This window comes from Pseudopipra pipra, chromosome 5 (assembly GCF_036250125.1).
Source record: "Pseudopipra pipra isolate bDixPip1 chromosome 5, bDixPip1.hap1, whole genome shotgun sequence".
Lineage (NCBI taxonomy): Eukaryota > Metazoa > Chordata > Aves > Passeriformes > Pipridae > Pseudopipra > Pseudopipra pipra.
The window spans coordinates 28,221,041-28,235,292 of record NC_087553.1 but is presented as its reverse complement, the minus strand read 5'-3'; the positions used below and the strand labels follow the sequence as shown (position 1 = coordinate 28,235,292).

The window sequence follows — 14,252 nt, the reverse complement described above, 5'->3', positions numbered from 1 at the left end:
TCTTTGGTTGTGTCATGATGTTTCACAATTAGAAATCCTTGATTGGGCAAAACCATTTAAAAAATTTTTATGACCTTTTCATGTAACTACTCAGAACTAAAAATGTCACCAACTTCATGACATGCACACACTCTTCTCTCCGACCAGGCACACCCAAACAGCTTCCACACAGCTTGCCATTTGTTTTTTACCCTGGTGTTCATTCCTTAGAATGAGTTAATTACTCCTCAAAAACTGGGTCAAGCTGGGAGCAGAGGCTTTGACAACACAGCCATTTATTTCCCTGCACAACATCCCATGAACTTGTCACTGATGCTTCTTTTCTAGGGAACAGACTAAGTGTTAATATCCACTACTCAGTACAAAAAGTGAATAAAGCAGAACAGGGAAAAGTAAAAGGCAAGGGAAAGAGAAAAGGAAATAAAGGTCATGGTTGAGTACACCAAAGCTTTCTGTCACTCTGTTTTGCTGTGTCAGTAAGACATCACTGTTACTGAGGCAATACCCACTTGGTTTGCTAATACCACAAAATATCCTTAGCAAAACTGTTTTCATAAATAGAGTTTCAATTTCACAAACCACCCTTCCTTTCTCAAAACATATTTGAGGTTTGAATTACTGTGGGATAGCAGGAACTTCAAATACCGTTTTCATACTGCATTCTGTAAGTAGAATAGTGCTGCAGATATTTTACTCTAAATGCAACAACCCAGAAATAGGAAGTTACAAATATAACCAGCAGCCTGACATAGCTCCCTTGAGTACATACACACACATGCACTAATTATTACTATGCAGTTACAGATAGATGGTTCAACTTCAATTTACAAAGTACAGACTAAGAGTTTAGTGAAAAGTGTAAAAGACTGCACAGTAAGAGCAGAGTATTAAGAATCACAGAGCAAAATGTTACAATCATTATATTTTGTCAAGACCACAAGAGTTCTTTTAATTCTTTTCCTTCTAAAATAACTAAAAATCTACATAGAAGATTCGGGCTTTTTTGCCTGAAGTATTTATTTTCTAAAGGCTTGTTTGTGACACTACAGGCTTGGAGCTCTGAACAGAGCACTCCACCATGCCTGCAGAGAAGACAGCCAAGAAGTGAAAACAGAAACAAAAATCAACCAAGAACGAGTAGAGAGGACAGGGGGAAACAATTCCCTGAAGTCACAAGCTTCTGGGTTGTATAATGAAGGCCACAGACCACATGAAGCTTACAGCAGCGCTCCATAAAGGTATGGAGTGAATACCAGATGCCTTGTCAAGTTTAACAACAGAAACTCCAACCTCTGGATTTAATAGAAAAATAAGACAAGTTTGGATCACATTTGGACACAGGAATCTCAGCTATTTTGCAAATCTCCTGAACATGCAATTGCTTACCCCAGCTCTACCATGTGCCTCCCCTGCTTTTTAAATAAAATTCCCTCAACTATATGATCCTACATGTGTGCTCTAATCATGACAGACTATCATAATATGCCATATGTTTTGCTCATCTCCTTGTTATGAACTCAAACTGCTTAAAAAAATGTATGATTGAAAACAACAGGCTCTGAAAAAGGGAAACATGACCTACCAAGCACTGGCAACTGTATCAATAACAAAACAACAGAAATGGAACACACAGAGATAACTGGCTTCATTTATTTTACTGTCTCATCTGGACGAATCATGCTATTAGATCACTAAGGAACAGTATATGATTTCTGAAGCAAGAAAAATGGTCTTTTTCAACCTAGTTTCTCAGGAAGATATTTGCTTCCCATGACTCCAGGTAACAGAGAGAAGGAGGCCTACTATCACTCTGCTCGCTGCACCACTTCAAATTTTAAGATTTCAAGTTTAAGTAGAAGAGGAACAAAACTAAGTCTTTGTCAAATTTGCCACAGAAACAAAGCATTGGGATCAACAGTGTGTACTGTTATAAGCAAGTTTCTCTCATCCAGTGTAACACCACAAACCAAAGCTGATTTTCAATAAATCTAAATCCCTCCCAGCTTTAAGTAAGAAAAAGAAAAGTTACAGCAAATAGCATGCTGCAGGAAACATAACAATTTCCTCTCTCATATTTCTCTCCTGTAGCCAAAAGAAATATCAGTGTCTCAGGGAAAAAAATACCACCTCCACATTGTGAGTTCAGGAGTATTGCTACACTTTTTCCCATGGTAGCACTTCATCATTCAAGTCCCAAGTACCAAGATCCTTAGACCTATTTAGAAGGCAGCAAGTTTTATATGAGAAAAAGACAGACTCCCCAGATTAAAATACAACTCTATGTACCAGTTACATTACGTACAATGACATTCAGAAGAGTTCTTGGTAGCATCCCTTCTTGATCCAAGTATGACAGGACAGAAAGGGTGAGATCCACTACAGTCACGCAGGACTAAAGATTTGGCTGCCACTAAATAAATGGCAGCCTGGCTAGACAGTCTTTATAGATGCAACATATGCTTGACCTTTATTTAAAACGTAAGGCACTAATGAAAATTTTTCAAGAACATGATAGACCAGGGAAAAAAAAACCAACCAAATTTAAAAAACCAAACTTCTGTAAAAGATGTCTGTTTTAATCCTTAAGACAGAAGAAGTAAGATTAGAATCAGGCAACTGATATTTTCTCTTGGTATTTCAAAAAACTTCAACCAAAAAGCATCATAAAAGATGCTATAAAAAATAACAAAACAGTAAAGGCTTAACGTTAGTATGTGTCAGAAGACTGCAAGAGCAACATTATCTCACACCTCATTGTCCAAAGGATATGCAGAAAGCCAAAGGCTCTGAATATATTTAGTAATGCCCTAGAAAAAGCTGGTGAAGTACCAGAAACCTTTGAGTGAATCCTGGCTGTCCTAGGGATGTTCTAATTTTTATGAAGTGTGTTAAAGTAGTATTTTCCCCAGCAAAAAACCATTAGCTGTGCTGTATATAAGTTTTGGAATAAAAAACTTTTAGCTCCACAGGCTGAGTTAAAATGTGTAAAAGTTGACAGGTAGCATAAAAGTTACATTCATCAAGTCCCCAGAAAACTGTCCTTTTCTGAGGAACTCAAGACAGAAGCAAATGGCTTTGCAGCAACAGCTGACTCATCGCTGATGCAAGATACTGAACATCCAAAGATATAATGCATGGAAACTACTGGGTTCCAAGTGGAAGGTACATTTTTAGGCAATAAAGCTGGAAGATAAGAGACAATTGATGAAAAACTGCCTGAGATACATAAAGTATCTGAGTACTTCTATGTATAAAAAAATGAATGGTAAGTAGTACTAAATATCACCACAAAATATGATGGCATGTCCTCATCTTGGACACTATTTCTGTTTCTTAAAATATTAATATTTAGAAATAAAAATTACAATTTTTACTATAAAAATTAGCAATTGATGGGGTTTTTTAGCACAAAGAATTAATTGGATGCTCATTTACTTTAATATAAGAACAAAAACACACATGAAACTAATGAGAACACTTTGAACGCAAGCAAAAAGAAACTAACTGCAGAACATTGCAATGCCTGTGAAAACATCAGGACAGAATACAGTACCAAAGTCAAAAGCTCAAAAGAATTTTAAAAAAAATTAAAACTTAAGGCACTTGTGGTAGGGTTTGTGGGGAGAGGCATCACCTTTTATGTTTACAATATAGTAGGATTAATTAGACACACTCTGACACATAAATGCTTAAGTTCTTTATTTATGAATATACATTAAGTTGAAAATAAACACTTGTGAGGATAAATTTTATTATTTTTGGACAAAAAGTCCTCCCACAAACAGTGGCACTCTCACTTTCTGCACCAGGAAGAGAGCATTGCCACAGCAGCACTGTAAAATCTCACCACAGTGTGAGCCAGTGAGTGAGCAGTACGCAAGGCAAGAGTGGACACAACTCCAGTGGTGTGAGAGGCCATCCTCCAGCCCGTATCCAGAAGTTGTGTGTATCAGCTATGTTGTGTCCTGCATGGATTCCCAAATACCATGCCATTTTCTCCCAAGAAGCCCCTGTCAGAAGATGAACTGCAAGGACTACCCTTCCCTCATTCTGCAAGCTACAGGGAGTCACAGGGGACTCCTAAGTGACAATACCAACTGCAGAAACCACACCTCCACCAGACCTTTCAGGTACACCCCTCACCATCTATGATACTCAACTGGCACCCTCTTATAACCTCCAACATCAGTTTGTACAAGAGAAGGGTATCACCCCTTTACCCAAATGCACACAAATGCATGTATGCTCTGTTTAATCACACCTTGAACTTCTGCAGCATTGTCAGGTGTGTATTTGGTGGCTGAGTGCAAGAAGGAGAACCCTCCTTGGCCTGTTGGATGCCCAGCATGGAGAGGATCTGCATCGTCTGCTACAAAGCATCTTGTGAAGGTGCTCACAGCCCAACCCTCTGTAGCAGGACAGGGCATTCCCCTGTTCACACACCCAGCCTGGACCTACTACTCTCATCTGGCCACGAGTTACTGCACAACAAACAAGTACAAAACACTACCTACACCCCTACAGATTCAGGTGGGACTTTTAAGGCTACTATACAGGACCTAAACCATCTAACACTCATCAGGCTTTTTGAGTTATCATAGTCTAAAGATAGGTCTTCCTTTCCAGGAAAATTACTTATTAGGACCCTGGCTCAACAACCAACCCATACTTGTGTAACACCTCTGGTGCAGTTTCACACACACCCCCCTTATCTCTCCCATCCTAGGAGGTGGAGTGCTGAATAGTACATCTGTTTGCTGACACTTTCCAAGTAATTGCTTCCATTTCATCACAACACAGAAGGACTTCAGCATGGACTTCTACTCCAGGTGACTTCCTAAAGGCATCTTAGTACACTCCTACTTTCTCAAATACTGACATCCCTACCAAGTCTCTTGACAGTATATAAAGCTTCCCCTAGTTAATCTTGTAATAACACATATAGGAAATTATTTTCTTCCTATTTGGAAAAACTGTATTGCTTGCCTTTTGGGTACAGGCAGAACTGAGACAGCTGCTGTCATCAATGATTATTATCTAATTATGTGTCATGCAGCAGATCTGCACAGACACGGCCAAGCCCTGTGCATAAATGAAGAGCTTGCACTGCATGAATGATAATCATCTTGCAAGCAAAATATTGCTCAAGCAATTTATCTTTCATTTATGATATATCCTCACACAGACCAGTATTAGCTTTTGTATTCCGTGAGTCTTTTCACATCCAGCGTAGAAATGGTCAATATGACCAAACCCAAAGAACTTTCTTCAAATGTGTCAATCCTATATGTGTCAGGCCTTAATGATATGTTGAGGACAAGAAAACATAAAATCCTTAATATATTAAACCGCATGTGGCAACGTATATGCAACTTGCACACTGCAGGCAGGAAAAAAAACACATTTTGAGAATTTGCTAATACTTGAAAACTATTAAATTCCACTTAAAATACAACATTCTGTACCTAATGCAAAGAAAAGCCATTTGATAAAAAATAATTTTAGAAATTTAAAATCAAGAAATAATGATACAGAGTAAAAGCATGACAACATCTGCCTTTTGGAAACTGCATCCTTTATTTATGTGACATTAGGAGGTATCTTTTTTAATGCTAACTGATCAGATCTCACACGAAAATAAGATCTTTTGATAAGACATTAGCTATAAGAACTATTTTAATTTTAAAAAATGAAATAAAATCAGCTGTTTTCTTTTGTAAACTAGGTAAAAAGCTGACCGATCCTTCAAATATATCATTACAGAGCTAATAAACATTGAGTTATGAAAAGGAATTAAGTAGATACAAATGATAAACAGCAAATGTCAAATAGCCTAAAGATACTGAGAAACACCTAGATTACATTTAGAAAATACACATTTAAGGTATTTTTATAATGGGATGGCTGATTTACTTCATAAATGAGTTTTGCAAATTTAGTTTAGGACTTATAAAAACCCCAAAGAAATCAGAATACATAGCTGCATGGCAAACAATTACTTTTTGCAGAACTGTAAGTTACAAAAAGAAGAGAAAATCCAAGTAATATTTTACAGAGCTCATTTCACTCCCAAATTTATATAAATGCATACCACCTCTTACATTTACTCTACAAAGGTGGGAGAGGGGAAGTTACCTGAGGGCAAGGTATTCAGACATAAGGCCCCTACTCCTGGTGAAAGTAAGTGGTCAGTTGCCATGGTTTCTGAGAAGCTTCTGGTACTCATTTTGGTAGTAAGGATATTCACAGCAAACCAATCTCCACCAGAGCCAGCTGGGATCGCTGCAGGGAATGGGACACAGGGAACACACAAGGGATCAAGTTCAAAGGGAAAAAGGAGTGATACAATAATGTAAGAGAGTTTTAGCTGAAGATAACTACAGTTACAACAGTTTGTTACACATCATGACATTACAGAACTCAAAAGGAAACAGACCTATGTAAAATACTAAATTCCCATAAGAATATCCCTTGCTGTTTGATACTGCAATACTGCAGCCCCATTGAATGAATAGCTTATGGAGAAAATTGTAACTATGTAGAAAAGAGCTATATAATATAACCAAGTGATTTCAGAGATATATTTTCAGTAAGTATATTTGGAAGATGAGAAGGAAGATAGCCCAGAGATGCAGCATAAGAGGGTTTTATTTTATTTTTAAATGGGATGCAACTTTTCAGTTTTGTTTTGCCTATCCTAAGATTTCTCATCCCACATTATTTGTTCCTATTCACAGTGTCTCAACCTCAGCTATTCAAAATTCACACTAAGAAACCTCATCTTACAGGGACTTCTGGATTTGTTTTTGTATTTGGGGTGGGGCTACAAAAACCTGCACACATCTGACATTCTGATTTTGCAGGCTACAAAATTTTAGCAAATATGTTTCTCAAAAAAAAAAAGTTTTCTGTTAACTGTCTTCACTTTGAAGAGATGTCTCAGCCTAAATATAATTAATTCCAACACTTTTGGGTGCAATAAAATCCAAGCATTTGGACAGTGCCCTTGGTATGCAGTTTGCTGGGATACTTGAACAGCATTTAAGAGATTTATCACTAAAGTGAATTACAGACACTTAGCTACAAATTATTATTTTTCTCAGGTTTCCAGATCTCCAGCAATGGGAGAAACTACAACATGAAAACTGCCCTAGAAGTAAGCAACCACATAACTTTCACATCCCTGAGTAGCTGTATCCCAAGGTTGCTTCTTAACAGAAGCAGCAAACAACTCTGAGGAAAAAAAAGCTCTGGTAATCTCATGCTATATAGTAAAGCTGCATGGCAGACCTGCCACGAAATCCATGCTGGGGACATGCTTCCTACAGCAAGGCTCATACATCCACCCAGGGGAGGCTGGAAGTACCAAAAGCCACAACCTGAGCTGGAGCTCTTTCCTCTCCTGTTTTTTCTCATGAAAAAAAAGGGACAATGAAAAGATCTGAATCCTGGTTAGCACCAGCTCCGCAAAGGTATACAGAACTCCCACATAAGTTCCTGGATTGAGAAACCTGGGTTGCCTCACAAGAAGCCAAACCTGAGATATGTTAAGCAGTTACTTATTAGCAGTTATTCTCATGATTTGCAAAAAATCTGTGAAGTAAATCACTTTGTGTAGGCCTTTATAATTCCATTAATGTTTCACCAGAAATTATCTAATCTCCTCTATCCAACCTGCTTGTAGGAAAAAAAAGGCAAAAAATAAAACAAGACACTTTAACAAGCACATCTCACTCTGGAAGTTTAGTACATAATTTTATCTTCCTTTGATATTAAAAAAAAAAAAAAAAACAAAAAAACCCCAAAAACAAAAACAAACGCACCAAGGCTTTGGCAGGAGAAATAACACATTTCAAAAAAATGTAACTGTGGCCTTTGTTTTGATTCTTACATACTCAACAATCACTTGAACTTAAGAGACAATTTTATTCCTCACAGGCTTATTCAAATATCTTTTTTTTCCCTGAGAATGCTTCATACTACCATGTCAGCTACTTGAATGCAGTGATCTTCAACATTATTTTTGATGTGAAACTTATTTCCCACTAAAACTATTCTGAGAATTATTTTAAAAAAATTATTACAGACATGTAAAATGCTGCTGATTAATTCCGCTGATTGTGCAAATGCACTAATTTGTATTATGTGTACACAGGAGTTGTCCAACTTCAACAAAGCTTCAGCAGAACTTTAGTTGTACAAATACAATGTCTGTAGACTCAGCATCCAGATTTATAATACATTTGCAAAAATAATCTAAAACAAACTGAAAAGTAGAAGTCAAATTCTGTCAAATACTGAAAGCTTGAGATCTGAGATGTAACAAAAGATTCAGTATCAACTCTTAATAAATGTAATGATTAAGAATTCTACCAGAAAATACATTATTGCCTGTTTATCTCCAAAATACCTTCATAATTTCATAAAGCACCATAGCAATTTCAGTTTAGATTATGGAAGATATTCTGTCACAGAAGCTTAAAACGCAATATGATGCATGAAGCTACCAACAAAAACAGAAGAAAGTAAAAGTTTTCTATTTCTCTTGAAAAAAAAAAATTACTGATTCCTTTATGCTCATCAAAACATTACCAACACATTCACACAGACAAAACTGTTGGTATGAAATCTCCACTTACATACTAATAGTATTGAATTTCAAACATATGGAAATTTAAGAGATACAAGATAATAATGAAACTTTAAATTGCTCTTCCTCCTCGTTCTCTTCTGCTGTCTCAAGCAGTTCTGCTTTACCACCTGTTGTTTTTCAGGCTTGTTCTTTCATTAAGTGCAGCACTTGTTTAATGCTAACACTCTCCATAAGCATAAAGATTCAATACAGATTCATTCAGGATAACGTAGGTTGTTATGCCTACATTGTGTTCTGCAATTTTCCCACATGCTACACAAGCCAGTAAAGTCAGTCACGTAGAATACACTCTGTAAAATCACTACAAGCAAAGAGAGAAGCAGCAAAGTACACATTTTGTGTGCTTTGGCTGCTAAATGAAGTAGATAACTTCCACAAAACTAAAGTGACATAGAGGTGGAATACACAAAACTAAAAATAACCAAAAAACCCCTCTTATTTTGCTACTAGCAGAAGCTTCAAAGTTCATTCAAACAATTTTGGTAATTTACTCACAGGAAGGAATTCTAGCCAAATACATTCTACATTCTAGCCAAATAAAGGTGTTACACCCGTATATTCTAAAAGGAGTCACCTCAGATCTCTTGAGATGGCAACATCCCTCACCAATCAGGCACGTCTTACTGGTATAAAAGTAGGGAAATATGCAGGGCAAATATTTAGGTAAGACATACATCAGTGGAGCTGTACCAAATCATGTAGGATATCACTGCTTATATCAGGATCAGACGATCCTGATATCCACATAATTAGTAGGCTATTCTTTGTAAACCCAACATTCATATGAGCCTTACAATGATTTCCCGACTATGAAGTGAAAACAATTGTCACAAAATTCATGCAATTTTTTTCTATTGAAATCTTAGTATGCTCACATCCTTTGCTTCAGGTGAGCAAAAGCAAAGGTCTAAGTTCACACAGAACATTAACTAATGACACAACTGAAAACAATTTGGGTTTCTGCCATACCAAAGAGCTTTAAAGGTCTTACTGTTTTCTTTGTGAAAATAGCAAATAAGACACAAAGAAAGAATATAATTTTAAGTTGAACTATGTGCTATCATCGATAAACTTAAAGAGTTAATATCTAATTGAGAAGAAGAATGTCATATTCAGTGAGGCTACTTAACATAGAGGCAAAGTTTGTAAGCTGAACTCCATGGTTCTTAGACATATTTTGATAAACAAAACTGTTTTTCACAGAAAGGCATGGATAACACGGATAATGCAGATACACAGAAGAGTCAGACTGCTCATTAACTAGAGAGTAAATTTCAGTGATACTAAAAGGCAAAACCAAAAAAACACTTGGAAATACCCTCATACAAGTCTGTATTAATAACACCTGATCTCTGTCTATATCTTGGATACACACAACTCAAGATTCAAAGCCCTAACATAGAGATAATCCCCTTATAACCACAGACAGTATAATAGTAACACCACAGTGAGCTTGTGTAGGGCAATCTAGATTCCTATTGGAAATCTTTAACACCATTGTTTCATACAGTTGTCCACAAAGTCTAACTGAGGAAAAAAGAAGGAATGCCGAAGGATATCTGCTATCATCATAACAGATGATATCATCATAACAGAAAAACTTGCAAGAAAAGGTGCTGAAATCTCTCACCCATTGAAAATATGTAACAGCATACATGAAGATTCAACACAAGTTTCAGTTCACTGGGAACTCTTCTCAGAGTAATGATCCCAATGCTACACAGAAGACTTTTCCTAGGCACAGTGTGTCTTTCCTACCTTTGTAAAGGATGATGCCATTATCCAGACACTTGTTTCATTTTAGGGCACATATATTACGAAACAAAGACACTCCATCATCCGCATTCACCAAAACCTCACCTAACACAATATGGAGCTGACGAAAATTCAAGCCTCCTAATGACAAACTCATCTCTACAGTTTAGCTGCTACATTTAGTTTCATATTCCACAGCATGCACCACGTAATCTGAAGAGCAACAAAAAAACATGTATTTTATTCCTACCCCTTCCCTCCTTCTCATTTTCTACCACAGCCTTGGAAAAGAGCAGTGCATGTCAAAGATAGAGGACATTTTAAAAAATTTTAAAAGGCTGAGAAAGCAAAAAACTCATCACCAGATCCTGACATAAGTTTGTTACAAGTTGAGTAAAACAAGCTTTATTACCTTCACTGTTCTTAAGATGTAACATGGCAATAAGTAAAACCCTTTATAAAGATAAAAAGTAATTTAGATATCAAAACTGTTTCAAAATGCAGTTTGGGTTGTCTTCCTCTTCTTGTTCTCAGATCCTAAAGACTCATACCTATGCAAAATTTTTCCTGGCTAACAAATGTAGAATGATAAGGCTCCTTCACAACACCAGTGACCATTATCAGTTCATCTAAAAGCACTGTGAGCTGCTAAATGGAAACTGCACTACTAAATGACACAATGCTTTCAAATTTGCAAATACAGTATCTAGATATTAAAAAAAGCTGCAAATTGCTAACATGTGATTAACTGATATTGCAGCAATCTTCATGGCAAACATTGCAAAATCAATGATGATTTTGGGGGAGCTGGACAAGACCTCTAGAGAGCCCTTCCAACCTCAACCGGTCTGTGACTCGTGGCATAAAATGAAAGTACTTCTCTGTAACTGAAGGAACAAGTTCTTATCTTCTACTTGTTCTTCAAAGTACATATTAGATCTGTCTTTGTTCAAACATAAAGAGAAATACAATCATTAAAAATTAAAGTAAATTGAGGTAACAGGGTAATTCTTTCCACTATTCCTTCTTTCAATAGATTGTAATCCTGTCACTAATACCTGCTTTGTTGAAGATGACAAACAGGCAGCAGTTTCAAGGAACTATGGCAATTGCAGAACAGAAACCAATAGTAACAGAGTAAAAAGTGAAAGTGTCTCTGTATTGCAGGAAATTCCTTATGCATTTGGCTCCATAATCCTGTTCTTACAAAACATATTAAAGAAAATCCAGAAATAATATTATCATTTTTGTTGAAATACTGAGCTCCTGAAATTTAAAAAGCCACCAGATTTACAGGGGCTTGTGTCACTTGAATTCTGTTTTTCTGAGCAACCCACTTCTGCAACCACTGAAGCACAGCGAAGGAAAGCAGAAAGAAAACATTACCTGATCATGTGATTAAGAACACTCATAACAAGGGGCTTAACAATGCTGTCCGTATTTTAGGTAGCAAACACACTCTTTCAATGTCAACACAGTATGGATCATGAGCCTCAACTTCAACTTGGAAACCTCAGATCATCTGTCATATTCTGTAAGCTTCCTAAAAGTGATGAAATGTGTCATAATCACTTGACATAGCCTTGTTGCATAAGCATTATCACAACACATGAGAAAGCAAACACAGATTTATCAACACTAAAAAGTGCTTAGTTCTAATCTACTCAGCTGTTTATTTGAAAAACTAGACAAAAAACAGCTCATCTTACTGCTGCCTAGGTCCCAGGCACATTTCAGAGTCTAACCTGTAGTGCAGAGTCTAGAGTTCACTCCTCTTTCCATACAGCTTGCTATATAGCACTATAGGACACAAACTTAAATTCAGCTATTCTGTGCACACTTCTGATTAGAAAGCTGACTCAAGGCTGATGACATCTTCACACTGTACTTCCATTCACACAGTGCTCAGCTATTTTCATGTGAGGACAAGATTTCTTTATCAGCATTCCCAGCTACATAACTCATGAATAGGATGAAGAAGAAAAATTATTCTACTACTGCTTCATACACCATGTTTAGCAGATAGATATCAAAGGATTTGGAATGAGAATTGTGTTTCTCCATGTGCATCAACAACAGATTAGTCAAATGACAATCTGTCAACTCATTTGGTTTGATTTCCTCTATAAACATTTTCAGAAATACCACACAAAAGTAGAATAAAACATTCCAGAAAAAAATAAGCAAAAAATGGAACAATATTTCAGGTTATATGTTTCAAGATACAAAAGTAACCTCTGAAGAATTAGCAACGCTGTGGTATCATGACATATCAAGCACCTAACAGGTTTTTGCCTCTCTTTAGAAAACCTTGAGAAAAACGTGATGTGGCTTTTCAAAACTGTATCAGTCAGATTGTGTACTTTCTACAATTTCTCCATCTTTCAAACACACGACATTGACAGCCACATAATTTTACCGCAGGTTTGTTTGGTTGTTTTTTTTTGCTTTAACCCGCGAGGCACGTTAGACATGATTTCAGTCACACAGAAAACGACGAACTTATTTTCATCCCTCTGCGTGCACCCGGACGCACCTCTTTTGTCGCCCGGCTTCACCTGTGTCTGCAAGAGCTCAGATGTCGCGACCTGAGCTGCAAGGACACAGGCCGAGCTCCCTCAGCCCCGGCCAGACAGCGCACGGGGGGGGCTGCTGTAACTCCCCCCCGCCTCCGAACCACGGCGAGGTTCGGGGTGTTCCCCGCTCCTCTCCCTCTGCACACCTCGAGCAGCGGGGGCGGGCACCGTCTGCCCGGCGGGGAGGCGGCCGGAGCCCGGCGGTGACTCACTCGATGACTCCCTCCTGCGCCAGGCACACCGACCCCCTCCCCGCTCGCCCGCCGGGCACCGGCTGAGGGGGCCACGGGACAGCCAAGCGGCTGTCGCCGCCGGACAGTCCCACAGGAGCACACGGCCACCCCCTCCGCCTCCAAATCACTGCGAGGAGGCGGCTCCAGCTCCACCCTCCGCGGGCAGAATGAAGCCCGGTCCCTCCGCGCCGCACTGGCCCCGGGGGCCGCTCTCTGGGATAGGGACCCGCCGCCACCCACGCCCTGCACACCTCTCAGCCTGCCCAGGGCATCGCGCCCCACTGACCTGGAGAGATGCTTCAGGATCTGCTTCTTGATAATCCCCGCCATGGTGTCTCTCTGCCCGCGCCCCTCACGACAACCAGCCGGGACCAGGAACGCGCCTCATCCCTCTGCGCGCCCCTGCCCGAGGCGGGGAGAGCGCCGGGAGCGGAGCCGCTGTCCCCGCTCGTGCTCACTCCGTGCCCGCCGCCATCTTGGCTGCAGCATCGCCCGGTGACGGGGGCGGGACGGGCCCGCAGCCCCCGCCCCGCGCGGGGAGAGGCGGCCCCGGCGGGCGGAGCGGGGCAGGGTCGGGGCCGCGGGAGCGGCGCCTCCTCCCCTTGTTCGCTCGCAGAGCTTGGGCAGCGCCGCCGTCCGGGCTCAGCGCCCACCGCCTGTGCCCGCCCCAGTGCCAGTGCCCGCCCCAGTGCCAGTGCCCGCCCCAGTGCCAGCGCCCCCCTTTTCCCCGCTCTCCTCCGCCAGCTGTTTCTTTCATCCCTCTTCAGCCTTCCCATCTCCAAAACTCTGAAAGCGTCTCTGCGTCCCCGCCTGTGGCTCTATCCTTCCTCCCGCCTGTGGAGCATGTCCCAACAGCCGCACACCTTTGCATGGGCCTGATCTTGGCCGAGCTAAAAGATAGGATGGCAGCTTCTACAGCACCAGACAAATGGAACGTGGCAAGGTGAAGAGCTTACGGTCAGAAACTTATAAGGCTTTGGCAATACATTCTTATATATACACACACATATATTTCCCTTAAGCTGAATTTCTCAA

The 14,252-nt window shown here is 39.6% G+C and overlaps 1 protein-coding gene across 5 annotated transcripts in view; it reads right to left on the bottom strand.

Annotated features, from left to right (window-relative positions):
- The window catches only part of BLTP3B (bridge-like lipid transfer protein family member 3B), a 53,790-nt gene extending 40,071 nt beyond the window's left edge, over positions 1-13,719 (bottom strand). For 2 of the 5 annotated variants that reach the window (XM_064655350.1, XM_064655354.1), the window contains exon 1: positions 13,504-13,718. In XM_064655350.1, coding sequence (XP_064511420.1) covers positions 13,504-13,547 — 44 coding nt within the window. In that variant the 5' untranslated portion in view covers positions 13,548-13,718. Of the gene's footprint in view, positions 1-6,135; positions 6,283-11,794; positions 11,819-13,503 lie in introns of those variants that run through there. The other 3 variants (XM_064655353.1, XR_010430705.1, XM_064655352.1) reach the window with 3 other exon arrangements.
- Between the last annotated feature and the right edge of the window lie 533 nt (positions 13,720-14,252).